The sequence below is a fragment of the Moschus berezovskii genome, chromosome 17, assembly GCF_049115385.1.
Source record: "Moschus berezovskii isolate FMDL1 chromosome 17, NW_MosBer_1.0, whole genome shotgun sequence".
NCBI classification, from domain to species: Eukaryota; Metazoa; Chordata; class Mammalia; order Artiodactyla; family Moschidae; genus Moschus; species Moschus berezovskii.
In genome coordinates, this window is record NC_142476.1 from 62,657,440 (window position 1) to 62,671,665 (window position 14,226).

The window sequence follows — 14,226 nt, forward strand, 5'->3', positions numbered from 1 at the left end:
TCAAATTTGGATGCCTTTTACTTCTTTTTCTCATCTAATTGCGCTGACTAGGATCTCCAGTACAATACTGAATTCAGTTCAGTTGCTCTGTTGTGTCCAACTCTTTGCGACCCCATGAATCACAGCACGCCAGGCCTCCCTGTCCATCACCAACTCCCGGAGCTCACTCAAACTCATGTCCATCAAGTTCGTGATGCCATCCAGCTATCTCATTCTCTGTCGTCCCCTTCTCCTCCTGCCCCCAATCCCTCCCAGCATCAGAGTCTTTTCCAGTGAGTCAACTGTTCGCATGAGGTGGCCAAAGTATTGAAGTTTCAGCTTTAGCATCAGTCCTTCCAATGTGGCAAATTGCTTACCACTTTGTGCTTTAATTTCTTCATATATAAAATGAGGATAATAATGGTATGTATCTCATAGGATTGTTATAAGGATTGAAATATATAAATATATATAATGTGCTTAAAACAGTGCCTGGATAATAATAAGTACTAAGTGCTATATAACTTTTTTTCTTTGTTCATGTAAAATCAAGGGAGGCTACTAGATTCTGCTTCAAGATGCAAGCCAACCATGCTGGCTTCCAGATACAGGTTTTGCTCCATCTTTCCCCTAATCTCTGTCATCCTTAGTAGCGCAGTTAGAATTTTAGACTGGTAGAACTATCATTTAGTTCTACTGCCAGCCCAAGGCAGGAATTTCTTCAGCATGCCATACCTAACCAGTTCCTGGCTACGTTTTAAGCAAAAACTCTTCAGGCTCATTGAACATTCAGGAAGCTCGGATTTCTCAATTCTAGGGAAGGTCAGTGATATCTGGTGTGTGAGGTGACAGTGAGAGTTCCCAGAGGCTGGAAAGCTAAGGTTCTGTGTTCACTGTATGCATTGTTATTTCTTCCAGCTCTTTCCACCATAACACCTTATTGATATGGGTGTATGCATCTTCTATGATAGAAATAAACTCCATGGAGTGGGTCTCCTGAGAACTGGCAGCTCTGGTTTCTTGCCACTTCAGTTCAGTTCAGTCGCTCAGTTGTGTCCGACTCTTTGTGACCCCATGAATCACAGCACGCCAGGCCTCCTTGTCCATCACCAAATCCTGGAGTTTTAGGGAAGCGAATTAGGGACAAGAGTAGGGCTGACTTCTATGCCTTAGCAACTGCCCAAGTCCTAAGTCAACATCTGAATAAACTCTGGGATCTTTTTATTTAGTACCATAGGGGATGTGGGCTTCCCTGGTGGCTCAGATGGTAAAGCATCTGCCCGCAAAGCGGAAGACCAGGGTTCAATCCCTGGGTCCGGAAGATCCACTGGAGAAGGAAATGGCAACCCACTCCAGTACTCTTGCTTGGAAAAGTCCATGGACTGAGGAGCCTGGTAGGCCACAGTCCATGGGGTCACAAAGAGTCGGACACGACTGAGCGACTTCACTTCTTACTTCTATAGGGGATGCGACCTGGAGAAGGAAAAGGCTACCCACTCCAGTATTCTGGCCTGGAGAATTCCAGGGACTATATAGTCCCTGGGGTTGCAATGAGTCGGACATGACTGAGTGACTTTCACTTCACTTCACTTCACAGAGGGAATGAGAGAGGACTCAGACTCAGTCTTCTCAACATGGCGTGTTAAAAAACAAGTGGACTCGGACGTCCCTGGTGGTATAGTGGTTAAGAATCTGCCTTCCAATGCAGGTGACACAAATTCATTCCCTGATCTGGGAAGATTTTACATGCCCCTGGGCAACTAAGCCCCTATGCCACAATTATTGAAGCTCATTCGCCCTGGAGACCACACTCTGCAATAAGAGAAGTCACTGCAATAAGAAGCCCACACACTGCAACTGGAGAAAGCCTGCTCACAGCCACTAAGACCCAGCACAGGAAAAAATAAATAAATCAATAAATATAACCAAAAACAGGTAGGACTCAACATTGTCTCATTCCTGGGAATTCTTAGCTAGAAGATCTCTTGGTTTCAGATTTAAGATGCGTCTTTTTCTGATGGAGCAGCAGGCTGCTTCTGTCACTTAATACAATATTGTTACATAAACAATCAAGAGACAGGTTTGCCACAAGCAAAGTCAAAATTTCTATCTAAATTATAACTAATATGAATATTAGGACTGATTCAGGCTTTAGTATTTTACATTTCCTGAGCCTGGCAGCTGGGTTTTTCCTCTTTTCACTAAATGCTATAGTTTAGGATTTAGGAAATCATGCAAAACACACTTGCAGCACCAGAGCTTAAATGGGTAATATCCCTGCCGGGTATTATTTGCTGATGGTGGGGGAAAATGTCTCTGGAAAGTGATCCAGTTGCAGGAGACTGAGCAAGGGATCCCAGGCCTTCTTAGTTCCAGGACTATCCTTCTTAAAATAAGTTTGAGAATGAAGTGCAAAAAATATGCCAATGTCACATTTGCTGAGTGCATTTAAGAACAGAAAAATGTGCAATTCAAAGGCGTGTTTATACAACTAGCAATTGCACTGCAAAACCATTAACAGCTCCCAGCCCAACCAGTCTTCCAAAATACAACTTTGGTGCATTTAAAATCTGCAACTCTGCAACGAGGTGCCCACAAAGTACCTTCTTCAAATTTGCATCTTTGTGTACAAGAACACAAACCGTTTACGTGAGGCTTTAGCCCGTTTAAAATGCTTAAAAAGGTCCCCATGATTTTCTCTCCTTAAAATGCACACTCAAACTTTATTAAAAGCATTTTTCAAAAAAAAGTTTCGTAAAGCTAGCCATCAGCGAGGCTCGATATAGGGGGTGGAAAATGGATCGTATATCTTTAACCCGCAGAAGTTAAAAGGTTTTTTTTTTGTTGTTAGCTAACAATGGAAACTTTTTTTTTTAAAGTGTTTCCCTCCCTCGGTCTTGCCAAGCAATAGAAAAAAAAAGAAGAAAAGAAAAACTTGTTCCGCTGAGTTCAACCCCAGACAGGCTCACAACTTCCTTCCTGCTTTCCTCCCCCAAGCCCCCGCCTTTCTCCCTCCTCCCTCCTCCACCCCCAATCCCCTACCCCCCCCGCCCCAACTTTTTTTTTTTAATCGCACATTGAACAAACGCTGAAGTAGCCGGGAGCCCACACTGACAGGGTAGTATCTCCACGGCCCAGAAGGGCGTGCAGGGCCGGCCGGCGTCGCCACTGCCCGGATCTCCCGCCCCTGCCGACCGGTTTCTCTTCTTTCCCACTCCCCCTTTTTTTGTCTTCCAAACGAAGTGAGGAAATCGTTTCTGAGCTTTTTAATAAAGCTTTTAAAGTCATCTTTCACCTACGAGGTCTGCGTCTCTGGGTCATGTAGTCTGCACAGAACTCGGGAATGTGAAAAACTGCAGGTAAGCTTGGTGACTTTTTAATGGCTTTCGCCTCCGAACCCTCTTTCCCCTCACTGTCTGCTCTGGAGCGAATCTGAGGAATCTGGGATCCGAAAAAGCGCTGAGAGGTGGGCCGGGGAGACGGGCAAAGGGAGGGCGGCGTGCAGAGAAGGGAGAGGCGAGTTTTCGCCGTCTCTTTTGCTCTTCCGGACCGCTGGCTCTCCGCCGCCTTCCCCGGCGCGCTGCAGGCATCCGCGGGCTCGGGCCGCCCGGCGGCCGGCTTGGCGCCGGGCGAGGTTGCCCTGGATGCGGAGAAGCCCTGCACTCGGCCGCGCGGCCTTGGGGCTTACAGCGGGACCCCGGGAGGTTTGCAGAGCCGGAGCTCCAGCCCTGCTGCAGCAACGCACAGCCACCGGTGTGGGCGCGAGTCTCGAAGCCCGCAGAGGCAGCCGCGTCCTCGGGCACTGGGTGTGTGGACCGCGGACTCGTTGTCCCCACGCGTGCGCGCGCGCGCACACACACACACACACACACACGCACACGCCCCTCCACTGGGGCGACGGCGGGGTGGGGGTGGGGGGCGGCAAGTATTGGTTCCGGTACAGGGGACGCGCAGCGCCTCGACACCGGGCGCGCGCAGACGCGCCCACACTCACAAAACACACTTGTTTGGGGACTGGCGACAAAGCCAGTGCTTAAAATGCCTCGGCTGCCGCCCTGCCGCGAGCCCAGGCCGTCGTAGGCCGAGGGACACAGCATCAAGGCCAGGGTCAGGAAGGTAAACGGCAGGCAAGCAGGGGTCGCCCCAGACCCGGGCGCAAGCAGCGGCCGGGAAAAGCAGGTTCACATCAGCTTTCCTCCGAGTCGGTCCCTGATGGCCAAGAGAGGGTGGAGCGAGGACCTCCTGAAGCCCAAGATGGGGAGAGGGGAGGGAGGAGGCGAAAAGCTGTCCCGTTATACCCGGTATAGCCAGTGTTTGCAAAGCCGAGGAGACCCCGAGACGGTGGAGAGGGTGTCCTCACTCTCAGAAAGCTCAGAACCTGCCGCGCCCCGCACATAGGATTCAAGTAGTTGTACATCGTTCCCCGCCCGTCCCGCGTGGCTCTGGAAATAACTCTTAGCGTTTGAAATTGGAAGGGACCTTCAAGCGTATCACACGCAGCGCACCACATCACCACCGCGCTGGCGACCGACGGGGGGCCCCCCAGATTTATGTCCTCGCCGTGCCGCACTGCCCCTGTAAATAAAGACGTCCAGTGGCACCGGATCCCCGACAGATTGGGGTTCTGCGGGCCGGGGCCCGTCCTAATCCCCTAGCCGTCCCCCACACCCTCCCTCTGGGGTCCTGACTTGTTTCCTTGTGTTTTCACAGCGGCGCTGTTGTTTATGGACCTCTGGGCGGGGGCTGAGCCCGCTGTCTTGCCCCCGGCCCGCCGCCCAGGCCATGCCGCCCCATCTGCGCGCGGAGCCGCTGCCGCCGGGCCTCCGCGGCTGAGCCGGGAGCCGAGAGCCGTGGGAGGAGGAGACGCCGGCGGCAGAGCCGGAGCTGGAGCGGCGGCGGCGGGCAGCGCGCAGGACCCAGTACTATGGCCATGTACTGCTATGCCCTCAACAGCCTGGTGATCATGAATAGCGCCAACCAGGTGAAGAGCGGCGGCGGCCCTCGGTCCAGCAGCAACGAGACGCCCCCGCCGCCAGGGAGGGCCGTGCTGAGCCCCGGCAGCGTTTTCAGCCCCGGGAGTGGCTCCTCTTTCCTCTTCCCCCCAGCTGAGTCGTTGTCACCGGAGGACCCCGGGAGCCCCCCGGGCTGGCGGAGTGGCCGGCGCAGGCTGAATAGCAGCAGCGGCAGCAGCGTGGGTAGCCCGAGCTGGGCCGGTCGTCTAAGAGGGGAAGGGCAGCAGGTGGTGACCGCCGGTACCCTCTCCCCTCCTGGGCCGGAGGAGGCCAAGAGGAAGCTTCGAATCCTGCAGCGTGAGCTGCAGAACGTGCAGGTGAACCAGAAAGTGGGCATGTTCGAGGCGCACATCCAGGCGCAAAGCTCCGCCACGCAGCCGCCCCGCAGCCCGCGTCTGGGCAGGGCTCGTTCGCCCTCCCCGTGCCCCTTGCGCAGCGTCAGTCAGCCCCCAGGAAGGGTCCTGGTTCAGAGCGAGGAGCGGAGGACCAAGTCCTGGGGGGAACAATGTCCGGAGACTTCCGAGGTCGAATCCGGGAGAAGAGGAGGCACGCCCAGCGTCCGCCTCTCCAAGGACAAGGAGGGAGTAGTGGCACCTTTTCTGCGCCCTGCGGCCCGGTCGGGATCAGGGGCTCAGTGTCCCAGCGCTTCGGAGAGAATGGAGAAGGCGCTCCCTGCCAGACCCCACTGTGGCTCACCCACTGCTATGGAAGTTGACAAGAGGGGGTCTCCTCCGTTGGGAGCTCAGAACTCCCAAGCTCCCTCGTTGGGACCGGTCAGAGTGAACTTAACCGTGGACACAGAAGTGGCAGCCCGAGCCACATCCACCGTTCCACACCATCCACACGACCCTGCCCTCATTGAGCCGTCTGAGAGGGCCCGTGAACTTGGGGGTGCCTACCCCCTGGAGGCCCTGGCCAAGAGTCAGGGGCAGTCTCTTGGCAGTGAGACAAGCCCGGCCCCAGAGAGGGGCGGACCCCGCAGCGGAGAGCCCCCTGGGAAGGTGGGGAGAGGAACTGTGTCCGGTGGCATGCCGGGCTCCGGGGCGCCTGAGGCGGACCGAAGGCCAGAGGAGAGGACTGGGAGTGTGCTGCGTCCGGCGGAGCTCCCTGAGGCTCCGACCTGGTGCAGGCAGGGTTCCAGAGGCTCTGAGGGGACACAGAGTGGGGCCCTAGTGGTCAGGGAGGCACCGCCGGCCTCTAACAGAGTGGATGAAGGGTCCGCGACGCCGGGCTTGGGCTTGCTTGGGGGCCGCAGCTCAGCACAACCAGGGATCCCGGAGGTGGAGGTGGGAGTTCCCTCTGGCGGAATGCTGGAGCCTTTGCCCTGCTGGGAAGCAGCAAAAGAACTGAAAGAACCCCAGTACTGTCCTGGGGACAGGGTGGGCGTGCAGCCTGGGACCTCCAGGGTTTGGCTGGGCCCCATGGAAGAAGCCTGTCTGGCCTGGACGTGTGGCACAGCAGTGCAGTCCAAGGGGACTTGGGGAGGCCAGCCACAGGGCAGAGACGCCCACCTCAGCCCAGAGCGGCTCTCCCCAGCACAGAAGGATAAGCCTTCCCTGGGAGAGGCCTGCAGCCGAAACAGCATCCCTGCCGTCATCATCACAGACATGGGTACAGATGCGGATGCCCAGGAGGACAGGGCCTTGGAGGAGGCCCAGGGAAGCCCTCGGGGCAGCCTGCCGCTGAGGAAACTGTCGTCCTCCTCTGCCTCCTCCACTGGCTTCTCCTCCTCCTATGAGGACTCGGAGGAGGACATCTCCAGTGACCCTGAGCGCTGCCTGGACCCCAACTCTGCCTTCCTGCATACCCTGGACCAGCAGAAGCCCAGAGTGGTATGTCTTGCCTTGAGATTTTTCTAGAACTTGTGCTGCTTTCATGCCCGTGTGTCCCTTTTTCTTACTTTCTACTGGGTCGGGAAGACCCTGACCAGGGCCCTGGGGCAGTCACAACCTGTGATTCTCTCCAGGTGTGTTTCCTGGGGAGGCGCCTGGGCCCTGGCCCTGCGCTTTGTAGCTTGGACAGCAAATTGGAGTCACTTCTGTTACTATTCCATGTACATCTTAAAAGACATTTTTAAAAGTACCTCTGGTAGGTCACCACTCACTTCTTGGGAAGATCATATTTATGAGTGTTACCGAAGGCTTCCTGATTAATCTCCAGAGATAGAGAATAGAGCTGTAGCTTTTGCCTGATCAGGTGAAACACTTTAATTCTGTGATTCATTTAGGCAGAGGGGAAACTGACAAGGATGTCAGCAAATTAACTCAGCCTGTACTAATAGATCAGGAAAATGAATGATGTGATTCTGTGACAGGTCCCTGAAACCTGTAGATAATGGCCGTGTCTGTTGGGTGAAGAACCACCTCACTTCAGTAAATTGTCAGGATGTTGCAATATTTGTGGGGCTGACAGAAGTAAGGTACAGTCTGCTGTATGATTTAAAATGAAAACCATGCTTTGAGGTAAGGAGACAGTTTCTTTAATGACAGAATATTACAGTAGGTTGAATTGCCTGAGATAAGCACCTGGGTGATACCCCTTGGGTATATACTTCTTCATGGACATGCTTATTGTCTGGTACATGAACATTTCAAGTACATTTCCAAGTGCATCTGTTGTGATTCAGCACACTGACATGTTCTGGCTATGGCAGTATACAGGGGTTTATTTCTGTACATGGTTTATCTCAGTGCTAGCCTGTTTTCACTCTTAGGAGGATCAGAGCATCGTACAGAAGACCTAGTGCTTCTGAAAAGGTCTGGGCTTTCTCTAAGCTTTTCCAGAGTCTGGGGAATTTCCTAGTTCGGTGTGTGAGGGGGTTCTTGTGCTGCCTTGGGGGAAAGTCTGCATTTTTATTGTAGTAGGTAGTCTTCCGACTTAATCTTGAGTATCACGTACTGTTCACTCAATGTGTTAAGGCACAGCAGCTGAGAACTTTATATTTCTAGGCTACATTCTTCTCTAAGGTATTTTGGACTCCAAAGCATATTTCTATCACACTCCCACTTCAGAAATCACAGTCCAAATATTAGAAGACCAAGTGTTTCTTTTCATGAGACTCTGCTTTCTGCTGATGGTGGGGAAGCAAATGGTATATGCAAAGTGTGGTTCCCATCACCCTGGCATTTTGTGGCCAGCACAAGACATCTGACATGGACACATCTGGTCCACCGGGAAGGGGATGGTGGTAAAGGGAAGTTGGAATATGCTTTTCACTGAAGGTATGGCCCAGATTTTTCTGCCCTCTTATCCACAATTAAAGGCCCATGAGATGGTCCTCTGTTCCTCTCCTGCCTTTGGCTTTTTAAACCCTGGAGCATGGCCGGCACAGCCAAGTTTTTTTTTCACTTGTTCTCCAACTTTCCATTTGCCCTTTCTAGTGGTGGATTAGCAGCTCCTATTGGCTGGCTCTCAAAGTATTTTGTGTGTCCTGATGTTTGAAAAGGGCTCTTGTCTGAAAGTGAGTTAAAGGGGAGATAAATAATGACAGGTGATAATTTTTTTTTTTTCATTTGCCAGAGGGATGCCAGCTGAGAAACCAGAGGGTTGAGTGGTATCAAGTTAGCGAACAGGTCCAGAGGTGGAAATGAGGCCTGACGGCTGTCCAGCGTACCTCTCTCCTTTAAATAAGGTTTCAGACACCCACAGAATAGGGCCAGGGAAAAAAATCCCCCGCCAGCCTCGTTTTCTGAATCACATGAGGCCGAGGGCGAGTCGGGGGGCGGGTGGAGGGAGGGAAGGGTGGGTAGCCAACTGGAAATTATGGGATCCTAGGGACTTTTGAGTTTTTGGTTGAGTGATAAACTCAGTTTTCTTTTTTTGTACAGATTGTTATGGTGGAGCCTTATCAGTGACACCGCAACATCTGTTCCTTGGGTCAAAAATCACTTGATTACCTGAGATGGATATTTTGTCTACAGAAGGCCAGACAACTTGATTGACTGGGCCTTTCGGCTGGGCTGTTCAGTGTTTTACAGATAAAACCCGAGCTGGCGCTGTTTGAGGTTCAGTCAACACTCAGTCCCAGTCTCTGGACTGTGCTGCTTCTGTCTGCACTGCTGCCCTGCACTCAGGGACACACACATGCCCACACACACTCCCAACACCCCACTGGGACGCACAGGTTGGAAAAAACTTGAGTGTTCAGCCTGGCGGTCACACAACCAACTCCTGACCCTCAGACCCATGCTGAGAATATTTTTTGTGTGCCGCCCTGTCTTTGCACAGAATTAAACCTTCTCGTGCTCTTGCGGAGGGGTGACTGTGTGTGACGTATGTGAGGGGTGACTGTGTGTGACATGTCTGCCGGTGGAGGTGACAGCCCCGCAAAGCCTGAAGCCTGGCTGCCAGGTTAGCTCTCCTGCTCTCTGGCTTCTCTGCCTGCTCCTTGCCTGTGAGAAGCCCCAGCTTTCGGTGCAGGGGGATTCGAAGACGTCCTTGTACTTAAAAACAAAGTGAAAAGTCGTTTGGAAACACACTCTGAAACTTCTTTAGCCATTTAGATGATGCAAATTAGCAGAGGCCTTTTTACTGAACGGGTGTGTGGTGAGAACCTTCTCTGCTCATTTGCTTCCCTGGGTAGGAGCTGTAAAGACACCCTCAGAAACATGCAAAGTGCTTGAGGCCTTTCCTGGGCTTCAGGCTTCAGAAGAGTCTGACAGATATGCTTGTCTCGGAAATAGAATGTTCCAAATTTTTGCACCTGTGTGTCTGTTTATAAAGGATCAGACGCTTGAAATTTGCTCAGAAGTAGTTGTCGTTCGTGCCTTGTGTTCAATGGCTTAAATTCAGGCAAGTTCGCATTTACTCTTTTTCTAAGATCTGAACAGAAGTGAATTGCCCTGAGGAAGAATGGTATTCTCACTTGTTCTTTAAGGCAACTAGAAATTAACCAACAGTTCTTGACTTCCTTCTGTTAATCCATTTAAATGGGCCATTGAAATGCCAGGTTTACTAAATTGAGAAAAGCATGCTTTTTACTTTAAAAAATAGGTTTTTATTGATTTATTCCAAAATCGTACTGTCAGTCATGTGTACAATAACAAAAACAAAATGTTGGTCTGATTATCTGGGGGGCATAGAAATAAGTATAATACAAAATCTTTGCCTTCTTGGTGCTTACTACTTTTTCAGGGCCTTTGAAATTTTGTTTCCTTTACTTTTTTTGTGTTAACTAGTTGTCTTTTTTTTAGGTTCAAAAAGCAAACTAATATACATGGTAAAAAATTTGAACATTTTAAAATGGCTTTATGTGGTTTTTAAAAGTGTGAAATTTTTCCAATTAAAAATTAAAAATCTTAGAGGGATCTTTGGGGGGAAAATGAATCTAGTAGTAAGTTCTTTTAAGTGGAAAATTCTGGAGGAGAATATTGAAGGCCCAGATTTATGGGGTAAAGAGTTCAGGTTGCATATGCTGTTTCCCTAAGATGGGTCACACTTCCTCCTCAGGTGTGTGGCAAGGGTCTTTCTGGAAGGGGCTTAGGACCTTTCAGATCTGAGAGAACCTCAAGTCATTTATGTGAGGTTTTGACTGTTACCCTGATCTGTTTAGGGAGGAGACCAAGACTCTAGAGAGGCAAAGGGACCTAAAGACTGCAGCTCTGGCTCAGAGTCCTCCTTTTAAAATATGCACTCTGCTTGAGAATGATCTCACGGGGACCTGTAGAATTGTAACTCTGTGTGACTATGTAATTCTAGAGATTGGATTCAAAACCTGCTGTATATGAAATAGGTATAGGAGAGTCTGGAAAAGTGACAAGATTTCTGTGGTGTGGACCTCAGGCAGTTGGGTCTGAAACAGAGCATATTTAATTGTGTGCTTTTCTTTCAGATCCATTCATTGATCTGTTTCTTTTGTTTCTCTTACATGAAAGAATGGTTCTTTATAATTTCACATTGAAAAAGCATCTTCAAAATAAATCAGTACTATACCCAAGATTCTCGTTAATGATTAGACTGATATTAGAGGCTGTGCTGGTAGGATGCCAGCATGCTAACCTGAAAAGTGAAAAATGGATTCTTTTATCTGAGGGCTTTGGCCTCCTCAGATATTTAAGTTTGGAAATTGAGGCTTTGCCTGTGCAGAGCCAAAACATCACTTCAAAGAACTCGTTTTATCAAAGATGAAAGTATAATTCATCCAGCTTAAAATCCTTCAAGTAAAGGTGAGACAGAGAAAAACAGATAGGTATTTAGGTATCACAAAAACACACCTCAAGATTTACCGGACTTTAAGGTTTAACAACAACAACACAAAAAAACCAACATTAAACTGGACAGTTTTTGCTTTTAGAGAAATGCATTTTAGGTGTTACATAAAGCATTTTCAGAACTTTTGTTTTTAGCACTGAGATGCTACTGAGTCCCTTTTCTGATTTTTGTTGGCACATACCAGGTAAATGTAGTTACAGATTAGATTAGTCCTCTGTAGTTTATTTATATTCCTAGGAGCATTGATAACATTGTTTAGGCTTATTTTATTTTGTGAGGTTTCAATTTAGTTATCTAAAGGTAGAATTTAAAGCAGTTAATGGAAATAATTTTATGTCCTGGTTGAACAAACTTTGTAGACTTCAGGTAATCAGAGATTCAGGATTAACTCATGAACTCTTCTATATTGTGTTGTGGGCACACCCTCAGCATGGAAGGGTCTATAGATTTTTTTAAAAATCTTTATTGAATTTGTTACAACATTGCTTCTGTTTTATGTCTTATTTTTTTGGCTGGAAGCCTTGTGGGATCTTAGCTCTTGGACTAGGGATTGAACCCGCAACCCCTGCATTGAAAGGCAGAGTCTTAACCACGGGACTGTCGGGGAATTCCCGTCTGTGGGTTTTGTTAAGAGACGAAATACTGGCATTGTAGGTTATGTATGCTGTGCCCTCCAGACCATGACAGATGTGTCTTGCAATTATTTTTTTCCTGACTAGGTGGAATTGACATTGTGAATGATTTATTTTTCATGTATCAGGGAGCTCATTGTTTACAAAATCACATCAAACCCAACTGTGAACTTGCTGGTGACATGAAAAGCCATTTAGAGTGCCAGTGGCCACTGTCTCATTGGAATATTTGGGATTTTGTAAGTCTGGTTCTCTTGAGACTGTGTGCCATTCCGTGGTTGCACACTGTTAACTTAGTTAACTGAGGACTGTGGCACTACAGGTGACTTCGGCAACATAGAAACACTCAGCTTTATAGCATTCCCTCAGACCGATAGGTCCAGTCTGCTTGACTGTGGAGGCCACCAGCGGCGGGGGGTGGCCTGGAAGAATCTGCCAACCTGGTCCTGTGACCCTGTAGTTGAACTCAGCTTGCTGTAGTCATGCCCTCAACTCTCTCATTGTGATCCCACCAGATACCTGGGCATTCATTTTTCCAGAGGTGAATTATTATTTTAAAGACAATTCAGGTCTCCTGGGCTAAAAGACAAAATAGATATAAATATGATCTCATTAGGAAGGTAGCCCTCTGTTCTTAGACTTTAAAAAAATAACAAAATTTTTTCTATGACCTGTGTAATTATCATAATATAAATCTGAGTTTGGGAGAGGCTTTCGAGCTCCTTTCCTCCAATATCCATGTTTTACAGTTGAGGAAAGTGAGGCCAGAGAGTATTCGATACAGTCATGTTTTGCATTTTTCTTTTCACTTATAAAACTTCATTAGTGGGTAAACTCCTTACTCACCTGGGAAGATCCCCCTTGGCTTTAAACATAGGACATGTTTTTAAAATGTTGGTTGATGGAATGGATGAATGCTTGGATAACAGACAGTAGCTCTGCTGCATTGTCTACCTGGAGAAGAACTGTTGAGTCATCTGCAAGAGGAGGGTCAAAGGAAGGGCGGACGGAACAATGAAGGCAAGCTCATTGTTCATTCCCGAGACCTTTCTGCCCCAGGAGGAGGGGAACCTGACTGAGGTTTCCGAGAACTGGGTGAAATCCAAGGAGACACGTGCCTGCAAACCCTCTGAAAAATGGGGAGAGGAGGCATGACCTTGCAGAGTAGGGGATGAGAGTTCAGGGGTGCCGTGTTTTAAAAGTGCCTTAGATGGTTCCCAGAATGTAGTAGAGGCTCAGTTAATGTTAGTGGAGGTGGAGTTAGGAGACATCTTGAGTAGTAATGTCTGGGAAATCCACTGGGCCTCTTGGAAGAAATGCTTGGTAGCAGCTTAAAATTTTGTTTAGGTACTACATTCACCCAGTACAATTCTAGAAAATGATTCTGCCTCACCCAGTAAGGCTAGAATGAAATTGATGTCTCAAAAGCTAGTGTTTACAGTCTACTTGTGAATTCACCAGGCTTCCCTGGTGGCTCAGACGATAAAGTGTCTGCCTGCAATGCAGGAGACCTGGGTTCGATCTCTGGGTCAGGAAGATCCCCTGGAGAAGGAAATGGCAACCCACTCCAGTACTCTTGCCTGGAGAATTCCATGGACGGAGGAGCCCGGTAGGCTAGAGTCCATGGGATGGCAAAGAGTCGGGCACGACTGAGCGACTTCACTCTCTCTGTGTGAATTCACATACTACTGTGGGACCACAGCAGCTTCTTGAAGTGCAGTTCATAGAACAGGGAGAAGGCTGGTTTCACCTTCTGTCTCTGTCTCCGAGTGTAGTTTCCTTTGATTCAGTGATGGGGTTGAGGATCAAAGACCAGCACAGGCCTCCGGGAACAAGATCTCCCTGAGTGTCTGAGCAGGGAAGACCACTCTGACGATTCTCATGGGAAGGCAGGGCCCTCCAGGCTTTCTCTGATGAGGAATGACATGTGATCGTCATTTCACTGGTAAGCCAGCATGCAGGCTTTTGACTAACTTGTCTGGATTGTTTCTAAAACAGCTTCATTAAGAATTCACTCTTAGAGATCTGATCTTTCCCCTCTGTTGAGTTTTACTTGGGCATTTTACTGACTTGATATTACTTAATGGAAACCCATTCAACAAAAGATATCTCTTCAGGCCGCTAGTCAGTACTACATGTTTAATTTGCTGAAAATTTTACTTCTGTTTTGCTCCAAATCAGCTGTTAAGTTTTATAAGTAACCAAAAAGGAGGAGGTACTTTATACTAAGCAAGAAGAATGAACCTTTGCAGTTCATATTTATGTAGGATTTAAAGAGGCGGGGGTGGAACATGGAAGGGGAGGATACATTTTTATTTTCCCATGATAAAATAAGTAGGAAAAAACCTCCTAATTTGATCTGGTGGTGACAAATATTGGACTGAAGAGATCCC

General features: G+C 48.8%; 1 protein-coding gene across 1 annotated transcript in view; it reads left to right on the forward strand.

The window, feature by feature from the left end:
- The first annotated feature begins 3,050 nt into the window (after positions 1–3,050).
- ITPKB (inositol-trisphosphate 3-kinase B) overlaps positions 3,051–14,226 on the forward strand; it is a 105,865-nt gene continuing 94,689 nt past the window's right edge. Inside the window, exons 1-2 of the mRNA XM_055419780.2 lie at positions 3,051–3,338; positions 4,690–6,823. Coding sequence (XP_055275755.2) covers positions 4,904–6,823 — 1,920 coding nt within the window. The 5' untranslated portion in view covers positions 3,051–3,338; positions 4,690–4,903. The remainder of the gene's footprint in view (positions 3,339–4,689; positions 6,824–14,226) is intronic.